This window comes from Panthera pardus, unplaced genomic scaffold, assembly GCF_024362965.1.
Source record: "Panthera pardus isolate Hobbes unplaced genomic scaffold, ASM2436296v1 HiC_scaffold_6, whole genome shotgun sequence".
NCBI classification, from domain to species: Eukaryota; Metazoa; Chordata; class Mammalia; order Carnivora; family Felidae; genus Panthera; species Panthera pardus.
In genome coordinates, this window is record NW_026526991.1 from 41,856,640 (window position 1) to 41,877,814 (window position 21,175).

At 34.8% G+C, this 21,175-nt stretch overlaps 1 protein-coding gene and 1 non-coding gene across 14 annotated transcripts in view; both read left to right on the forward strand.

Annotated features, from left to right (window-relative positions):
- OSBPL8 (oxysterol binding protein like 8) overlaps positions 1 to 21,175 on the forward strand; it is a 153,113-nt gene that overhangs the window by 102,662 nt on the left and 29,276 nt on the right. For all 13 annotated transcript variants that reach the window (XM_019455158.2, XM_019455159.2, XM_019455163.2 and 10 more), the window contains 8 exons: positions 1,424 to 1,494; positions 7,513 to 7,590; positions 9,356 to 9,457; positions 11,447 to 11,650; positions 14,428 to 14,512; positions 16,041 to 16,212; positions 19,169 to 19,406; positions 20,022 to 20,206. In XM_019455158.2, coding sequence (XP_019310703.1) covers positions 1,424 to 1,494; positions 7,513 to 7,590; positions 9,356 to 9,457; positions 11,447 to 11,650; positions 14,428 to 14,512; positions 16,041 to 16,212; positions 19,169 to 19,406; positions 20,022 to 20,206 — 1,135 coding nt within the window. The remainder of the gene's footprint in view (positions 1 to 1,423; positions 1,495 to 7,512; positions 7,591 to 9,355; positions 9,458 to 11,446; positions 11,651 to 14,427; positions 14,513 to 16,040; positions 16,213 to 19,168; positions 19,407 to 20,021; positions 20,207 to 21,175) is intronic.
- On the forward strand, positions 2,452 to 2,582 carry LOC128775190 (small nucleolar RNA SNORA41). Its single transcript, XR_008419833.1, has one exon. It is a non-coding gene; the product is annotated as a small nucleolar RNA SNORA41 (small nucleolar RNA).

Consider the following 21,175-nt stretch of genomic DNA (forward strand, 5'->3'; position numbering starts at 1 on the left):
TAAATGATGTCATTTTTTTATATTTACAATATATACTTTTAGAAAATTTTATTCTTTTGTACATATATGTAGAAAATCTTTGAAATAACTTATGTGAGTTTGTTAGTATCAAGGATTACATATTAACAAAATGTTATTATTCTGAGTAAATATATAACTTCAGTTTGCTTTATACTCAAGTCTAGAATTTTGGTTATTTAAAATTTCATGTTGCATTTATGAAAGTTCTTTTCCCCCTAGTATTGGGTTTGAGTGATCCTTCTCCTTACCATAGTTGGGAGGACAGGGGGAGATTCCTTCTTCATATTACAGAAAATAATTCAACCAAATCTCTGGATTAGGAAATTGGAATGGATTTGTTTTTAGCTAATATAAACCAAATGCAGAATAAATGGTATCACTGGTATGTTAGAACTGATTTCTAAATGCTTCAGGCAGTGGTGCTACTGATGATTTTTTAAGTGCTGCTTTATGAATAATTATATATATATATATATTTATTTAATACAGGCTTTTATTGGACTTAGAACAAATAATTATAGGGAAGAGTTAATAATACTTTCCCTCAAAAGTAGAAAGAACATTATTAAAATGAGTACTCCTTTTACTTGACACAAAAATTTCAGTATTAACATTTCTCTCATTGTATTATAATAACATTAATTTGTTAATTGCCTTGGCACAGTGTTACATTAATGTGTTACATGAGTGCAGGGATCTGTGCATGTTCATCCCAGTGCATTGGTGTATTTTAGATTTATCTTTTTACAATTTGTGCAGCATTAGTGCCAACGATCATCTTAAGAGTCAATATTAACTGAATGTGTACTATGTGGAAAATGCTATGCTAAGTGTTTTCTTTTTCTTTCTTTCTTTTTTTTTTTTTTTTTTTTTTAATGCTAAGTGTTTTCTAATGGATCCTCATGTAATTCTCACAGTAAGCACATTGTTAGATTTTTTTAAGTCTGTCCCTCAACCTAGATTTATTTCCCTAGTCTCTCAAAACCAGTTCTGGAGTTGTTTCCAATTTGGCAAGAGGTGTGAAAAGTATGTTGAGTTGTTTCTGTCAGTTAGGATTCTTCATTAGAAAACAGCTCACTGGAATAAAAGCTCCACGAGGCCTGAATTTATGCAAAGTGTTCTGAGATCACAGAAAAGAGGTCTTGAGCTTGATGTTGATGGATTCAGGAAAAGACTTCATTGCCTTTGTAAGCCTTAATTTATTTTAAAGAGTTACTAAGCTACATATGATCCCTTAGAAATCTTTTAAACTATAATAGTTTAACGCTGTTTGGTCTAGGCTTTTTATACCAGTGTTCATAAAATATAATGTATATTTGAAATTGGATGACTTATATGCCTCTACTTTCTAATGCCTACATGCTATATAGTAATATTGAAATGATGACAATGTGTTTTAAAGGTTTTGACAGAGGAAAGGAAGACATTTCTCAAAATAAAGATGAATCTTCACTTTCTATGTCAAAGAGCAAGGTAAGCATGTGCTGTCCCCAAATACATTATCATGGCATTTTTCTAATATTTAAGATGAGGAACTAACACTAAAATCATATCCAATTTTTATGACATGTTTTTATGTTGGTTTATCTAAACCATGATCCACTGGGGTTGATGTGGCTGCTGTTGGTTACTTGGGAATACAGTCTGTTGGTAACCAGTGTGTTCTCTCCAGAGTTCTGTTGTTTCTGGTATGTCTATTATAGTAACAGACCGAAGTCTGAGGGTTCCATTCAGATAAATTCTCAGGATTTGTGTGTGGTTTTGTTTTGTTTTAATTCTTAAGTGTTTTGAGTTTATCTGAATGACTATCAAAATACATACATTTTACCAAAGGCTGAAGATCTCCTGCAGTAGCCTGCAGTTGAAAGATCTCTTCTTAGATAGAATAAGATAAAGTTTCCTAAATTAGTGATTCTCAAACTGGGATACTTGTGCATATTCTTACTGTTGAGAATTTGTTCTTTAAAGGGTAGATATTCAAATTTGAGAAACATTGTGTAACACATTGGTTTTCCTTTCTTAATTCACGAGGTTTGCTATAATTTGTTAAGGAATTTGACTTCTGACTATTATTTCTGGTCAGGTTTAATAGCAGAAGCAGCTTTTGTTTGTGGAATCAAACTTCAGTGACTGTAAGAAAACCTATTTCTTAAACTAGTAAATTCTCTGCTATTCTCAGCACTGGATTTTGGTTTTAAGGGGCGCCTGGGTGGCTCAGTTGGTTAGGCGGCCGACTTCGGCTCAGGTCATGATCTCACGGTCCGTGAGTTCGAGCCCCGCGTCGGGCTCTGTGCTGACAGCTCAGAGCCTGGAGCTTGTTTCAGATTCTGTGTCTCCCTCTCTTTGACCCTTCCCTGTTCATGCTCTGTCTCTCCCTGTCTCAAAAATAAATAAAACGTTAAAAAAAAAAAAAAAAAAACCTTATTTTTCTTCCACAGCTACTGGTCTGCAGCTGTTCTTATGTAGCAGTTGTGGCATACCGCTGTGGGAGAGAAACTGTTCCATGATTAAACACCTCTTTCTTAGCAAAATTGAAGTGGGCATATGTGTGACAAACAGAAGATGAAAAAAACCCTACATTTTTGTTTCCATTCATGGGAATGATTGGGAGGAGTCCATGATATGTATATATAATTTTACATAAATTTTATCCACACTTTTCAAGTATTCATTACATAAATATCATATGTGTAAAAGTACTCGGGATGAAAGTTTAATAGTAATTCATATATATATAAAACATATGAATGAGAAATCCCTTGATCATTTTATATGAGATGTGTTATTAAAGAAAATTAAAGAGGAAATAATTTATCTTGGGTCTTCAGTGCTAGAAATACAATGAAATTTATAGAACTGTAAAGACCTATTTTCAGGCAGTTAATGCCAGAATTGGTGAATATGTAGTAGAGCAGTATTCCTATTCAGAAGCCTAAATACTTAAATACTTACATATCGCAGTCACCCATATGAAGTCTCTAAATTGGGAGGTGGGCGGCAGAAAGCAGGGAGCCTGAAAAGAAAGTTTACATACCTTACTGGAGCAGGGTGCATTAATGAAAAAAGCACAGGCTTTAGAAATGCACTTTGAGAACAACAGCACTGATCATATATGACTCTTTAATTTGAATTAACTAAAATTAACTGAAATTAGAAATTTAGTTCCTCAGTTACACTAGCCACATCTCAAGTGCTCAGTAGCCACATATGGCATTTCTGTCATTCAGAAAGTTCTGTTGGACAGAACTGTTTTAGAATAAAAAGTGTGAGTTTGAATCTTACGTACATTACCTATATAGATACTAATTACAGTGATTTTAATAGCTATTTTGTATTAAGAGTTTACTGTGTGTCCTCTTAACTCTCATAACGATACTTGAGGATATGGGTATATCGGCCCCATTTTATAAGTGAACAGACTGAAACTTAGAGAAATTAAGTAACTCTCAAAAGAGTCAAAGTGGCTTTAGTTTTCTTGCCTGTGCAAGGCAAATAAGATCCACACCCCAGACTGTGATACCGCAAGTGCCTGGCAGAGTACCTAATAGTAGGTATTTGAGAATTCATTTTCTTTCTTTGAATAAGAATTACAGTGAGGGGCACCTGGCTGGCTCAGTAGGTAGAGTGTGCAACTCTTGATCTTGTGGTTGTGAGTTCAAGCCTCACTTTGGACATAGAGCTTACTTGAAAAGAAAAAAAAAAAACAAAAAAAGAATTACAGCGAATGACTGGGGATTCTTAATGTGATAACTAGTGTAAGTAAGATTATACTCATCCTGTTATTTTCCAAGCTGGAACCTATTGATTCCATCTTTAGGTTTAATACTTGTTAATTCAGTTAGCTGAAGAGATGCATAATTGCTAGTTTGTCCTTAAATATTTTAACCCATAACCTATTCTCTTGTTTTTCACAACAATCTTAAAATTTATACATTTGTCATTAAACTACATTCACATGGAATTCTGAACATTTTAGTCTTAAAGTTTTGTTATTCCTTCTTTAATCAGTGTGCATAACTGACTTTGTCTCTCTCTCTCTCAAAAATAAACATTAAAATTTTTTTTTTTTTTAATTTATGAGTTATGCTAACAGCTCAGAGCCTGGAGCCTGCTTTGGATTCTGGGTCTCCCTCTCTGCCCCTCCCCCACTTGCACTTTGTCTCTCTCTCTCTTTCAAAAATAAATAAACATTAAAAAATTTTAAAAAAATCAGTATGCATAACTGAGCCCATCATAATTTTAACTGTATACTTTTCTGAACTTGATACAAAAAGTAATAATACTGCCATTTTGATCATAAGATTTGGGATTAAGTTATTTCTTAAAATACATGATTAAGACCAGTGAGCACAATGGAATATACCCTTTTTTTGGAATACACCCTTTTTTACCCCCGAATTTTTTTTACACCCCCCCCATTTAAAAAAATACTGTTTCTATTTCTCATGCATTCTGTAAATGAGTGTGAATTGGCAAAGTCAGTTAATGAAGTCATCCCATCTTCCTGTTAGCATTTTTATTTTAATGTTTATTTACTTTTGAGAGAGAGACTGAATGCGAGTGAGGGAGGGGCAGAGAGAGAGGGAGACACAGAATCTGAAACAGGCTCAAGACTCTGAGCTGTCAGCACAGGGCCCGATGTGGGGCTTGAACTCATGAACCATGAGGTCATGACCTGAGCCAAAGTTGGATGCTTAACCAACTGAGCCACCCAGGTGCCACCCTGTTAGCATTTTTAAAAGAATTTTTACTTTAAAAGTTTGTTTTTAGTTTATTTATTTTGAGAGGGGGGAGTGGGGAGGGGCAGAGAGAGAGGAAGGAAAAGAGAAAGAATCCCAAGCAGGCTCTGCATTGTCAGCATGAAGCCAGAGGTGGGACTTCAACTAAAGAATCCTGAGATCATAATCTGACCTGAAGTCAGGTGCTTAACTGACAGAGCCACCCAGGCGCCCCTAAAAGAAATGTTGTCCATCTCAACAGAAGGAATTACCAGCAAGGGTACTGTGTCTAGTGGGATAAAAGGAATCCTGTTACAAGGATAGTGGGTTTTTGAGCCAAGATCTATTTATTGACTTGATTTTCCCCTCAGCCGTACATCTGCCTATCTATAGATACTCTGAATCATCTGTCACTTGCTATAAAAAATATATTTACTTGGACATTTAAAAGGACTTTCCAAATCAGAATATCTGATACAGTCATAGTAACTTATTGTCATCATCATCCCTTATATATGTAGTATTTTTTAGTTTTCAAAGCAAGTTGAAAGTATTCTCATATAATGTTCATTTAAAGGTCAAATTTTTGACAGCATTTGCAATCTAGGAGATAGTCACAAACCTGAAACACAGTACATACAACTACGCTATACACATCATATACACTACCTCATTTAATCATCAAAGGAATCATTAATTCCTGTTGTTCGTGAAGATAAATCTTAAATTTGAGTCTGGCTGAGAGTCTGTGTGAATAGTTTTAAAAGGTGAGAAATCATTAAAAAGGTGGCCAAGAGCCTGAGACTGGGAATTAGGTAGACCAGGGAACAAATCCCAGCTCATCTACTTACTGCCCCTATGACTTTGGGAAGTTATTTTTAGTTGGTTAGTCTTGGTTTCCTTATTAGCAAAGGGGAGATACTACTACTATCTCATAGGGTTGCTGTGAGGATGAAGTATTTAGAATAGTTTTTGGTAAAGAATAAGTAGCCATGAATTTTCATTAGCATTTATTCTTCATTTACTAGTATCTAAGAAGTACATTATAACACACATTTTCCTATTAAGCTGTGGGAAATAGAAGTCATCCTGTTCTTCTGACAGTACCTTTGCCATCCTTGGCTTCTCAGCGGCAAGAAGAAGACAGAGACCTGTTTGGCTTGAGGAATTTTGTAAAATTGTTTTGACATCATAATCTGTGCCATTCTCAGAGTAAATTGTATGGTGTTTCAAGTCTAGTCCTGAAAGGAGTGACTTCAACAAAAATTTAATTGGGTTAACCCCCACCTCCAGTAGTTTGTAGTTCTCTTCTGTCTAGTTCAGCCAGTTATTATTACCACCACTGTAATAACCCATATTTTATACCTAGTAGCAGAGGCATTTTCAGGAGAGGTAAAAGAAGTGAGTTGCAAATGCTAGTTTAATTTTCGTTTTATTAATTCATCAGGTATTTGGTGAGCCCTTTCTTTTCCCCAGGTGTTACCTGGGTATCATTGGTGAAAAAATATGGTCCCTGCCTTCATGGTTTTTAAAATTGAGTGAGGGAGTTTATACCCAAAGTTTTTTGTTTTTTTGGTTTTTTTTTATCCGTGAGCACACCTAGTGATATGCACATTGGCAATTCAGCATTTGAAAGCCACCATTTGGATCAAGCCCCCCATACTTTCTTGGCACTAGGATCACGCTTAGAGCTTTAAGTACCTGTGTCTAACAATAGATAAAACCATAGATAAAAATGAAAATCATAGAACACAAGGCACTAAACATGTTTAATTGTATTGTTCCAAGATTTACAGAAGCAGTTTTCATGTTTATGCTCTTTTATTCAGGTAAAGAATGTAGTTTCCTTAAAAGAGTATTGGATTAAGAGACCTAGATTCTGATCCCTGTATATTTATTATTTATTGTTAGTTTAGAAGATCATGATTTGTAAAATGGAGATAAAACCACTTGTTAAGTCTATTTTTCAAGGTTCTTGTGAAGATCAAATGAAAACAAATATAAACAAAGTCTGGAAACAAGTTTAAGACCATAATACTCAAGGGGCACTGGATAGGTAGGAAGAAATAGATGTTAGGAATATTGGTTTTTAAACACTACAAATGAGATAGTGTTTTAATACTAATTTCAGAAGATCTATATATTTCTTTCCATTGGAGAAGTAGCAATAAGGCAGCACGTGCAGTAACTTGCTAGAATACAAGTGGTTTGGTTTTTTGATTTGGAATATTTTAAGTGTTAAAAAATTAACATTCCTTTGGATACTTTTGTTTTAAGAATAAATAATTGTGTATGTTTCCTAGAAATAGTCTAGAAAATAGAATGCAAAAATTTACAAATGATCTTATTTAATCTTATAATGTGGTTTAATTTATTGACTAGGTTTTTTTTAAGTCTACTTTTTTTAGTAATCTCCACACCCAGTGTGGGGCTGAGACTCAAGACCCCAAGATCAAGAGTTGCATCCTTTTCTGACTGAGCCAGCCAGGCGCCCCTGATTAGCGTTTATTTTAGTACTTTTGTGGGTTTAACATGGATTAGTTTTTAACACAAATGCTTTATAGGGAAAATTGACATTTGAAGATTTGTATTTGGCTGTATATGCTGTATATAATTTGTGTATAATGTATATAATTTGTATAGGCTGTATCAGTGATAAATGGGAAGAATGTCACAAACATAGCTTTAACATTAATTTTTATATGCTGTATGTATAGAATAAGTGAAGGTTTTAATTATTATTTCTCTTTTGTTCATTTCCCTGTGATTTCAGTCTGAATCTAAACTTTATAATGGCTCGGAGAAGGATAGTTCAGCTTCAAGCAAGCTCACAAAAAAAGAATCTCTCAAGGTTAGTTTCCACAGCTATTTCATAAATAACATTATGCTTTGCCTGTGCTTTTGAAAGTAGGATAACAGAAAGAGATGTATCTCCTAAAGAAAGAAAAATAATGTCAGACAGGCACACATAAAAACTGTTACTATTTGTGTGGCACACTGGAGTCAACTGAAAAGGCTACTTGATGACCATCCAGTGCCGCTTCAGGCCTCACCTTGCCGTCCAGAGGCTGAGGACTGGTGTATCTGCACAATTGTACCTGAGTTAGGCATATCACTGTGTTGTAGAACACATGATGGGAAGCTGTGATGCTTTTTGACATTCAAGTTTACTAAAAGTCATGGGCTGAATTTGGCCCACAGATAGATATTTTGTTTGACCCACACAATGGTTTAAAAATTCGCAGTAACAATTACAAGTTCAGATTTCCAGCCCCTGTCTAAGAAATACTCCTTTTGGACTGTCTTCCAGAATGACCACAGATCCTTGACCTTAAGAAATAACATGCTTTCCAGTCCACTCTAAGTCCCTGCATGGTCTATTTTACCCCCCATTTTTTTCTCATATCTGATCCTATATGCATTTGTATTTGCAATCCCATATTAAATCTGTTAATTCAGATATGAATATTAATAAGGACCAAAGTCTGAAGTATTTTGGTTGTATAATTATTAAAACTTCTTTACTATTAAGTGCAACTAGGAAGGTTTTATAGCTAAGAGAAGTTCATCACTGGGAGTTTTTCACTACTCTTCTCTCATCTGTGTAATAACAACAGAGCAATAATGAGACTATGTTAATCCACTCCTGCCTTCCTAGACTATCTCACAGGTGACTTCTGAAAGTAAAACTTTAATATTTTGATTGAATAAATACCACTTTGTGGTTTCTTAATTATTTCTTACATCATAGTACAAAGAACGAACAAAATTGCCAGTTGCAAATAATCATAGCATTGTTTGTAAAATGAAAAACTGGTAACAGAGTGGATTTCCATCAGTGAGAGAACTTATTAAGAAAAATTATAGAAGCAGTATAGCATGGTGGTTAAGACTATGTCTTTTAGAGCCAGTCTGCCTTTGTCTGAGTTGTGCCTGCATGACTTACTAGCTGTGTGATCCTGGGCAAGTTACTCTCTGTGCCTCAGTTTTCTCATCTGTAAAATAAAGATAATAATTGGCCTACTGCCAAGGTTATTTCAAAGATTAAATGAGGTAGTACATGTAAAGTCCTAATTAGCACAGTAATTGGTGCACAGAATATGCCCAGTAAATATTAGCTCTTACTGAGATAGGCATGGAAATGCTCCAAAAAATATTGAATAGAAGAACCTTTTTTAAAAATGTGTTTAAAAAGACAGAACCACAAAAGCTGTATATTTTTTAGGTTGTATACATAGAAAAGCCTGAAAGGATAGTGTTTTCTGGAAGTGTTAACAGTGGTCAGTTCTGAGGATTGGAATAGGATAGGGTATAATAAAGACAGCTTTAGTTTTATTTGTGTTGTTTGAAATTCTGACCATGAGATTGGATTCATGTAGTATTGTGTGACTAAAAGTAAAATTCTTCAAAAACATACAGAGCTAGTGATCAGAAAAACAAGATTCTAAACTCTAAAAATTCCTACCAGCTCTTTAAAAGTTCTTTTATCCTAAGAAGCTAGAATTCCAAAAGAGGTTTAGAATTGTACACTCTACATTCTATAGACCTAAAAATTTTGGAAAGAAATTGCCCATTTCTAGTGAATTTTTAATTTTTCTATTATTTCTGTAAAATAGGTGCAAAAGAAGAATTACCGAGAAGAAAAGAAAAGAGCCACAAAGGAGTTACTCAGTACAATCACAGATCCTTCTGTTATTGTTATGGCTGATTGGTTGAAGGTCAGTTTGTATTGAAGCTTGAATTCAAATTGCTGGATGTTTACCTACAGGAATAGGAAAGCCCAAAGAGCACCTAAAGCCTACAAGACAAAAACAACTCCTGGGATGATTGTTTTTCACTGGCAAACTATTAATTGTATCCCAGAGGTTCTCTGTTCTAGTCATAATGGGGAGAAGGAAACTTAATATTGTCTGTCTTGACAATAACACTGAAAATGGATAGCAGTTCTTTTTAAAGGGCTTTTTGATTTGTGTGACATTTATATAATCTAATTTTGCTGTTTAAATTAGCATTAGTATTTTTATAGGTGTGGCATGCATTATTGAGAAGATATGAAACAAAGTTAATATAAAAATTGTTATTTGGAAAGGATTAATTTTCGGAAAAACATGCATATTGTTGTTTCCATACCTTGTTTTGGCCTCTGGTTATTTCCACTTACTTTTATTTACTTTTTTATCATCCCACTCTTTCTTTCTCATTCTTCTTTGGTAGGAATCTTTCAGACTAAATGCAAAGTGTAAGAATGATCTTGTGAGACTCTGTCTCCCAGGCAATTTTAGTATCTGGCATTAATCTAAAAGTCACCCCAGCCCTGAAAGCTTTCTATTCTCCCAAAACATTGGTCCAGCCTCCAACGTATAATCCTTATGAGATCTTTTGTCAAAGTTCTCTTACTAAAATGGGAACCCAATGATAGTTTCCTTGTTAGTTCAGGTAGTGCTGGGATCTTCTTCAGTGTTGTGCTAAAGACACGTTCTGACTTACATTGACTCTACTTAGAAATCTTTATGCTGTATATCTCATGTGGGTTTTTCAGAGCTAAGCTTCCTCTTCTGACATAGGATTTCTGCAGCTAACCCCCTAAAAGTGTCCCTAACACATCCCCTGGCTGACTTTCTAAATCATAACCTTCATTCTGATCATTTTCCATCCATGTTATACTGTCACATGTCCCAAATACAAAATGTTATCTCAGGGTAACTCTTCCATTTGCTTCTCTTATCTCTCCGTTTCTTTTACATAAACATGTACTTTTCTCAAAGATTTTCTCTCTTCTTCATTCCTGACTCCAAACTCCCCATTTCTAACTTTTTCTTGTTTAGAGTTATTGTGGTATGCCTATTTCAGGGTTTAGGGAACCCTATATTTATTTCATAATTCAGGTAAGTGCTTTGAGAGAGCAGATGTTTTATAGTAAATAAAAGGATAATCCTAGTTTTTATTCTAAGTAGATTAGCATTCTTTTCAGTATTGTGAATTCAGTGATTTGCATGGAAACATTTTTAACAGATGACAGAAATAGACATTGATAGGAAAAACCAGTTATAGACCTATTGACATAGCCTTAAACCCTGGGACGAGGAACATTTTGAGACTAGAGAGAGATTCATGTAACTGTGTTTTAAAATTTTTCCAAGAACTTAAATGGCACATTTTATGTAATTACTAAGAACAGAGTAACTTAAAAAAGGTAATTTTAGGGGCTCGAAGGAGGTTCTTCCCTCTTCCTACCACTCAGTGAATATTTAGGGAATGCCTGGTGTGCATGCTGGCAGTGACTTCAGTACTGTCGATGTAGGGGGTAAAGGGGGAAAGAATCTTAAAAGATGGAATAATCTTATACTCCCACAAATAAAATTACAATGGACGGTAAGAAGAAGAGAATCTTGGGACTAGGAAAAGTATATTTTAATGGCCCCTGAGCTGGCGTGGAGGGTTAGGAAAAGCATTCTATTCTACTTGGCACATTATTTTGAAACTGTTGACCTAGCCTCTAGGTAGACTTTAAGTTCTTCAGAAGCAGGAGCCATGCTTTTTGTCTTTCTGTGCAGTCCTTGACATCTAGTAGCTTAAAAAAAAATCTATTGAATCTTAAGTGTATATGTTGTAGAAATTTTAGATATTTGCCATTACTGAATTTGTATCTTGTGGAGCAAAAAAGATAAAAACAGCTTTATTTCCTAAATTAACTTATCTTTCTGTAGATTCGTGGTACTTTAAAGAGTTGGACCAAGTTGTGGTGTGTTTTGAAACCTGGGGTGCTACTGATTTATAAAACCCAGAAAAATGGTCAGTGGGTAGGAACAGTCCTTCTGAATGCCTGTGAAATCATTGAGCGTCCATCAAAAAAGGACGGCTTTTGTTTCAAACTTTTTCATCCTTTGGAGCAGTCTATTTGGGCAGTGAAGGTAAGCACTTTGTTATATAGGTGAAAGGTAAAGATGGCAATCGGTGAGTAGCACTGAGATAAATCAATTAACCTAATGATTGCTAACCTCTCTAAGCACTTCTAAATTTGCTTGTTTTCAAGTGCATTATTCCTCTTTTTTTCTCTACCCACAATGAATTGTGTACCAAAAGGCTTTGTTTACCTACCGTTAAGATCTAACTTAAGGGATCTTAAGCCACCTGGGTGGCTCAGTCAAGTGTCTGACTTCAGCTAGGGCATGATCTCGTGGTTTGTGAGTTCGAGCCACCCGTGGGGCTTTGTGCTGACAGCTCAGAACCTGGAGCCTGCTTCAGATTTTGTGTCTCCCTGTCTCTCTGCCCCTCTCCCGCTTGCATGTGAGCGAGCTGTCTCTCTTTGTTTCAAAAATAAATAAGCATTAAAAAAAACTATAAAAAGATCTGACTTAAAATTTTTTGAGGAAAATGTTTCCCAAATTTACTTTGTACCTTATAAACTCTTATCCATGGGGATTCAGTTTGTAGTGTGTTTTTAAAAATTTGCAATTACCAGAGCACCTGGGTGGCTCAATTGGTTAGGTGTCCAACTTCGACTCAGTTCATGATCTCACAGTTTGTGGATTCAAGCCCCACGTCAGGATCTGTGCAGATAGCTCAGAACCTAGAGCCTGCTTCAGATTCTGTGTCTTGCTTTCTCTCTGCCCCTGCCCCACTCATGCTCTGTCTCTCAAAAATAAATAAAAATATTTTTAAAATAATAAAACTAAAAAGCATAACTGTGATCACTCCTGTGTTATAAAAGCAGAAACTTAATCAGGAAAATAGAAACACCTTATTTGATTAACTACCAAGGGATTCTACAAACAGACATTCCATGTACACTAACAGAATTAATGAATTTAGTTTAAATTCTTACAAAGCAATAATTGTTTCAGTTTCTAAGAAGATCAGTTATACATGAATAAAGGGTTTAGATGTTCTCCCTTAAGGAAAACCACCTAATTGAGATGTAGAGTTAAAGTAGTTTCAGCTTAATTTTTTTTTTTTTTTTTTTTTTTTTTTTTTAGTGTTGCTTAATTAGGCAGTATACATACACCTCTTAAAAACCTGGACTTTTAACCTTTATTTCAGTAGTCTGTAGTCGTACCAGGAATAAATTTAGGATTAGAGAGTTAGTTTCATTCTGGAATTAGGTACTTCCCATAGGGAAAGAATTTAACCTATAGAACCTCTGTTAACTATATATCATGTGATTCTCAAGTAAGAAAAAAAAAAAAACCCTTTCAAAACCTTTTATGTACAGTATTCTTTACTACTACTCTTAGGAATTGTAAGGATTATAATGAATTTTTATTTTTTTTTTAATGTTTTATTTATTTTTGAGAGCGTGTGACTGGGGAAGGGGACAGAGGATTTGAAGCAGGTTCTCTGGTGACAGCAGAGAGCCTAATGCAGGGCTTAAACCCACAAACCGTGAGATCATGACCTGAGCCAAGGTCGAATGCTCAACCAGCTGAGCCTCCCAGGTGCCCCAGAATTTTAATGAATTTTTAAATTATTAAAAATTTTTAATGTCAAATTTATTGAATTCCCAATACTGGTGGGAGGAAAATTTGCACAATTAGACAATCATCAGAATATTTTCCACAAGCAAAATATGCTCAGGATATTGTTTAAACACCTTCAAAGTCAGTATCTATGATTAAGTAAAAGTAATATTTGTGAGTTTTTACTTTGTATTAGGGACTCGAACATTTTATATGGACTCTTTTTTTCATACCTTTAAGGAGGTTATAATTTTCCCCTGTTACCTAGGTAAAGAGATTAAGGCCTAAAGAGTTTACCTAAGAAATTTTTCTAGCATGGAACCAAGCTTGAAACCTAAGCAGTGTGACTAGATCCTACTCTGTGATGGTTCTAGGAACCGGCCCATAAATTAGAAAGCTATTTGAAAATACCCAAGGGATATTACAGTATTAGTTAAAATTATATTGACTTTTTCTACTTTTTCATTTTGAATCTTTACCTTCTTTATGTTTATGCTTCTCAAATTCATTTTATTCTTTGATCTTACAACTTAAAATTATTTAATATCAAAATTATACTGTGAGTTCATCCTCAGATTTCCTTCCCAAAGAAGAACTGCGTTCACCTAAGATTAGCCTTGGAGATACTAATTATTTAGGGTTCTTGGTGTTCTATATACTCCTAAAACAAATAACCCTTGCCAACAACAACAAAGACAAAATTCCATTTTCTTTCTGGAAAAATAAAATTAACTTTTTTAGTTAGTATTTCATAACAAGTATTTTATAACAAGTATATCAATGGTTGTAAAATAGAGATTTTTTTTCCCCTAGACCTATTCAAAATTCATTTCTCTTTTTCTTATAAATTTTATTTCCAGCTTTTTTTTAGGCCTCTAGAAATTTAATGTTACTTAGTATCTTTGGGATGGAAATTCTCTGTTAAATTAAACTTTGGTCTAGTATAATAAGTTGCAGGTTTTTCTTTACTATGTGAACCATAAATAGAGATCATGTTTAATGATAGCTCTAAGTTGTTCAACTTTCTATTAAAGACGTATACTTGTTGGAGGAGGAAAACTTTCCTCAATACTTACTTTCTTAAAACTTTACCTAATACTTTTTAAGCATAAAATTAAAGCTTGTTTGCTTTTAGATTATTATAGGTAATAGTGGATAATATGAAGTTGAGATTTCATAATATAAACTGTACACCTTTTCTTTGCTTTGCTTTGCTTTGCTTTTCTTTTCAGGGTCCCAAAGGCGAAGCAGTTGGATCTATAACTCAACCCTTACCTAGCAGTTACTTGATCATCCGAGCTACTTCAGAGTCAGATGGTAAATACAGATTTTGATGGATTAGATTTTGGCCCTCATTTTTAAGGGTTTATTTTATATGCCACTGTGTATTTTCCTTTGGGGAAAATCTCTTTAGTATGGTACTGGAGCAGACATATTGTAATTATAAATTGCTTATGATACTAAAAACATTAACTTTGTAGACAACAATCTGATAGGAAGCACTGTATAATTGAGTGATGAATTAGCGTAAAGTTTTCTTCTTCATCCTCCATTGATATGTTAACACTCTTTTTACTTTCGTTAGTGTTCTTCGTGGTAACTCACTAGGTTTTGTACTTTTAGAGGTACATTTAATATTATTTGTATTTTGTTATTAAAAATTAACATTTATACACGTATATACTGTTTTGAGTTTTTTGTTTTTTTTTTTTTTTTTAATTTTTTTTTTCAACGTTTTTTATTTATTTTTGGGACAGAGAGAGACAGAGCATGAACGGGGGAGGGGCAGAGAGAGAGGGAGACACAGAATCGGAAACAGGCTCCAGGCTCCGAGCCATCAGCCCAGAGCCTGACGCGGGGCTCGAACTCACGGACCGCGAGATCGTGACCTGGCTGAAGTCGGACGCTTAACCGACTGCGCCACCCAGGCGCCCCTTGAGTTTTTTTATATAGAAGATTCAAATACAAACTTTTCTGCAGTTAGTAACTTAATTCTTGAAGCAATATGGAGAGGGTAAAACTTATTTAATGGGAAAGCCACACTAGCTTTAAAACCTTAATAATTGATAATGGATTTCTTCCTCACTTTTATGTTTTATAGTTTAGACTAACTTAGCCTAGGGAATCTTGTAACCTTTTAGAGTTTACTTTTACCTGATGATTATTTTTAAAATATCATACGCACAAGCTTATGTTATGAAAAGCGTTTTACTTGGCTGATGTTTCCAACAGATATGGAAATACATATATACATTTTAAGAGCAACTAACTTTTATTTTGCTAATACAGTTCTAAATTTTAATTTAAAAATAAAGTTATTAGTGTTTCTACTAATGCGGCAGTTAATGACAATATTGTACAGGCATTTATTTCCATGACTTCAGAATTTTCATACCTATAAGTAAAGTGGATGGTGGTAAACCTGAAGTTAGACGTTTTATCAGAAACAAAATATTAATTTGATAAGTTTGTTTATAGTAGAAGCATAACCCGTTTAGTGTATTTTCTGTACCTTCGTTGGTAGCTACAAATTATACTACCTGTTAATGTTCTAAGATTTTAGAAGTAAAGTGTGTTTATTTTAGATTAGGTGTACTTTCTAATGTGTTCTATATACTGTTCATTTACCAGTGGTTTTTAGATGCTTGGTCTGTGAAAAGCACTTGCTAAACTGAAAAACTGCATTAAAAAATCCTTGCAAGATTTTATATTCACGTGAACTTTTCCAGTGAATGTTTCTCAAAGAAATAATAGTATGCTTAAAGGTTAACAGTATTAAATTAAGATGGATGCTGGTTTTTATAGTTTCTTGAACTATATTGCTTATGAATCTGTGTTCTTCTAGGAAGGTGCTGGATGGATGCTTTGGAGTTGGCCTTGAAATGTTCTAGTCTTCTTAAACGTACAATGATCAGAGAAGGAAAGGAACATGACCTGAGCATTTCATCAGAGAGCACACATGTGACTTTGTATGGCTTATTACGTGCTAACAATCTCCACAGTGGTGACAACTTTCAGTAAGTAGCTATTGCCACTAATTTGGTGATTTTTAGAAGGGACGATGTTATTCACTAGGTTAGTTGGCAGGCCTAGAATTTTTGTGGTGTATCTAGAATTGAACGTGGCTATTTTCTTCCCATTATATGGTCTGAGGCCTGATTTACCATTTGCTTATATGCTATAATAAAGTATAGAAAGTTATCTCCTTTATTTCAGCTAATGTGAAGTAGTTGTTCTTTCCCAAATACATACCTTTTCTTTATACATGGTGTTCCCTCCATTAAGAATGTTTTCTAGTCCTCCTTGCTCTTTTTTCCTTTCATAATCCCATTCTTCAAGACCAATCTCAAATATTACATCAAATGCAAAGCGTTTCTTGCTTCACAATAGTGAGATATAATCTGTTCTTCTATTACTGTTTTGTAGCACTTTTTAATTTTTTTGGTAATGGCACTTGACTTGCTCTACTTGGTATTTGTGGAATGCTCCTGTTATACCACAGGTGTTTCAAGTTGGAACTGTATCCTATTTGTGGTTTTATACCCTGAAACATTCATTGTAGTTAATACTAAAAAAAAATATTTCCCTGGGGAAACAAACAAGTACCTTAGTTGAGGTTCAGATCTCTTTTGTTGCTTTGGAGGGAAACTTAGACTTCTCCTCCCTTGCCCCAGTATTCAGCCTCTGCTCTGAAGCTACTTATTCCCAACAGCACTGAGGTTACTTTCCTCAAAGTTAGGAATGGGTGTTTGTTGGCGCCCCTTCCCAGGATTTTTCCCTTGAAGCTCTTCAGCTGTAAATAGTCCATTGTTTTTATTGAATACCAGATAATTTTTAAATGCTCTTATTTTGGAATCTTAAAAATTCATCTGCATATATTTATTCATTTAAATTTTTGAGCCTCTTTTGTGTATGAGACATACACTTTACTGTATTATTCACTGCATTATAAATAGGGAGATGTATCAGATATGATCCTAAATTTGAATCCAGTGCAATAGCATACTAGCTTTCTGATCCTGGAGAGATGTTTTTTTTTGTTTAAAACCTATAAAATGGCAGGCAACTATAAATGATAGGAAGATAAGAATGACACAAACAACCAAAGGAGAGATGCTGTAGGGTAATACAGGATCAGGAGAATTTAGAAGTTGGAAAGATAACATTCAGCTAGGGAATCAGAGGGAAGATCAATATAACAGATTTTTACAAAGGTAGTCAACATAGCAACATTTTCATTTGGCTGTATGACAAAACATGAGCTAAGAGATGCAGAGACCAGGGAAGTGGAGGCCCACCTTTGAGATACATAGTCTGCCTAGATGTAAGGGACAGGGAGTGGGTAAAATTAAAGAAGATTACAAGTTTTAAATCTCAGTGACCGATAAGATGATAGTAAAATAAAGGACCATGTTGGAAGATGATAATATATTAAATAATTGCACATGTTGAGGATGCATTGGCCCCAGGACATATAAGTGATATCAGCCAAGTGTTTAAAAACATGGGTCTGAAGCTTATTTCTGCATGCATAGGTTTGAAAATCAAACAAATGATGGTGAAGGCTTGAAATTGGCAAGCCTGCCAAAGGGGAGAGAGGACAGAGAAAATAAAAGAGGGTCAAGGAAGATTAAAATATCTTACAGATGGAAGGAGGTAAAAAGGATCAGAGAGCTCAAAAAGTCAAACCAGTTACATGGAACCGAGGCACTAATACCATTTTAAGAAAAATAATTGTCACAATCCTGTAATGCAGAGAAGTCACAGAAGGTGAAGATTATACAAGGCCACTGGATTTGTCAACTAAGCTGTCATTAGTTACCTTTAAAGGAACAGATTCAGTGGATTTAGGGGAGTGAAAACCAGATCATGAGAGATTAAAGAGTGAATAGGTGATAAGAAAGCAGAGACAGCAATTTTAGACTGCTATTTTAAAATATATGATTATAGGGGTGCCTAGATGGCTCAGTGGGTTAAGCATCCGACTCTTAACTGGCTCAGTTCATGATCTCCCGGTTTGTGAGATCGATCCCTGCATTGGGATCTGTGCTAACAGCGAGGAACCTACTTGGGATTCTCTCTCCCTGTCTCTCTCCCCCTCCCTCACACGCATGCTTGTTTTCTCTCAAAATACATAAAGAAACTTAAAAAAAATACATGATTATAAAGGGAAAGAAAGAAAATAATTACCATAAGAATGAATTTCTATTAGAAATTCTTTGGTTAGAATCCAAATGAAGATTTTGGAAAATAAGTTTTTTTAATTTTTTGAAGCTGGAAGTGAGTTTTTTTATAAGTTCTATTTTGTACAGATTATTAACCCTAATCACTGTATGAATAGGGTGGGGGTAGCATCTTAATCTGTTTAGGCTATAGGTTTATTTCCATAAACTGAAATATCCATTTCTAGTTCTCCTTGGATTTTTTTTTCTCAAGATTAAACCTGTGAGTCAAGTATTAAAGAGATATAATTACTTACCTTTTACATTTTCACTCACTTCAAGTGACTTTGGAGAGACCTTTACAGAGGGAAAGTCATAATTCATTTGAGTTCACTTGAGAATCTGATAATCTTGACTTGGAAGTTTTTCTTTAGGCCAGAAGTGACAGGTTGATTCAAGTGATGATGTTTGTAAAACCAAGAAAAAAATCTAGCAAGGCAAAGTCCAAAACTTTACTGTTGGAAGCTTTTTGCCCTAAATGGTAAAGAGGCAGAGTTCAGAGTGTTCTTTTGTAATATTTCCCAGGTTATTTAATTTCTCTGTGTTTTTTTATTTATTAATCTGTAAAGTGAGAATAATAATATTACTTATCTCATAGGATTATTTTTGAGTGTTAACTGAGTAAAATTATCTAAAACACAGAACAGTGCCTGACACTCAAATTCTGAATAAATGTTCATATCATTCTGATTTATAAATTAAATATTCTTTGTCTCTTTTATTCTTTCTCTTAATATTTCTTACCTTCAAGGTTAAATGATAGTGAAATTGAAAGGCAGCATTTTAAGGACCAAGATATGTATTCTGATAAATCTGATAAAGAAAATGATCAAGAACATGATGAGTCTGACAATGAGGTGATGGGGAAAAGTGAAGAAAGTGACACAGATACATCCGAAAGGCAAGATGACTCTTATATCGAACCTGAGCCCGTTGAGCCTTTAAAGGAGACTACCTACACTGAACAGAGCCATGAAGAACTAGGAGAGGTAAAAGTCTATGATTTTCAGGGATATTGGTTTTCTGATCCTTGGAAATTTTCAGCTGAAATTGAAGACGTTTCTTTGACCTATTGCTTATTTTTCTGAAAGAGAACATTTAGATGATACCTATTTTATTTTAAAAATTGCATACACGTGAAATATCTCGGGATTTATAAATAACATGTGTACTCACATGAGTACCAATAAATTCTATTAAATTTAAAGTTTACATTTTCTTCAGGTTTGTTTTTGAAATAGGATAGTACTAGTACTCCTTAATGTCATTGCCAGGTACAATATGAATTGCAAGGACACATGAGTTTGTAATGTTCCCGGTATTGCTAATTCTTAGAAGTGAATATGGTATAAAATAATTGCATGTAATATTTTTTGTAATGAATTCTTTGTGTATATCCTTCACTTTGATGTCTCTTAACAACTACTCTTTTTACCTAAGTTTTATAGCTATAGACTTACTACCTAATGAGTTATTTCCCATTTTAAGAATGCTTGGGATAGTCTTACAGAATATGCATATTTCAACATCAGCTGTTTTTTTTACATATCTAATGTGTCTGAGATAAATATGATATTTGAGTATTTTTTTGTCAATTGCTAAAGGCAGGTGAGGCTTCTCAAACAGAAACTGTGTCTGAAGAAAACAAAAGCCTTATCTGGACACTGTTGAAACAAGTCCGTCCTGGCATGGACCTGTCCAGGGTGGTTCTGCCGACATTTATTTTGGAACCTCGTTCTTTCCTGGATAAACTTTCAGATTATTACTATCATGCAGATTTCTTATCTGAGTAAGTAGATTCTCATTTCTTAAAATGAAAGATGCTTCATGGTTTTAAGAGATTTTTTTTCCAGAGCGCAAATTACAGTGGTTATGCCTTACCAAAACTAGGCTCTAATGAGATGTCCCTCTCTCCACCAGTTCTACAGTTGACCTTAATAAGAAGAATACTTAATACTTGGCTCTAATGTTTCCATTTATGCGGTTGAATTGAGAGATCACAAGTGTGAGGAAGACAAGGAGTCTATCCCTTACCTGACAGACAGTACTGCTTTCACAGGCTCCCTGTTTCCTGACCTAACATGGGGAGAGGTCGTAGCGTTCCTTGTTCTCCCCCAGGTCACCTAAGCTCTTGTTCAGGTCCCATCCTGGGGCTTGTGCTTCTGTTTGTACTTATCCTGTCTGCATGCTCATGAGGGATGTGCTGCTTTCTACAACCAGAATGCTCCGCCAGTTGCTGGCTCACGGTATAAATCCCCACTTTCATCTTTGCTTTGTTTCCTGCCAGCTGATCCTGGATGTAATTCTGGGGAAGGCAGGCGTAAAGGAGGTGGAGGAGGAGCTGCCGATCTCTTTCCCAGCGGTTTCTTGGGGAACCAGTAAAAGACATCAACTTTATGTATACCTTTCCAGGTTTCACATGCTGCCCCCATTCCAGCTGTTCAAGACACTGCATGTTCTAAGATGCTAGGTTCTGGTCCTGTGGCCTGGCTTTTAGATTCTTTATCAATATCTGTATTGAATTTATTAGTTGCTTTATTAGGCTGTTAGTTGCATTAGTGAACGTTGCAAAAGTCATAAGCTGAATCAAAAGATAATTGAAAAACTGGGAGATTTTTTGCAAATTAAGGCATACCCAAATTGTTAATCTCCCTAAAATAAAAAGGGCTCTTAGAAATTTAATGAAAATGACCAGCAACCCAATAGAAAAAGGAGTAGAGGAAATGACCAGGTACTTCAAAGATGAATAGAAACAGTG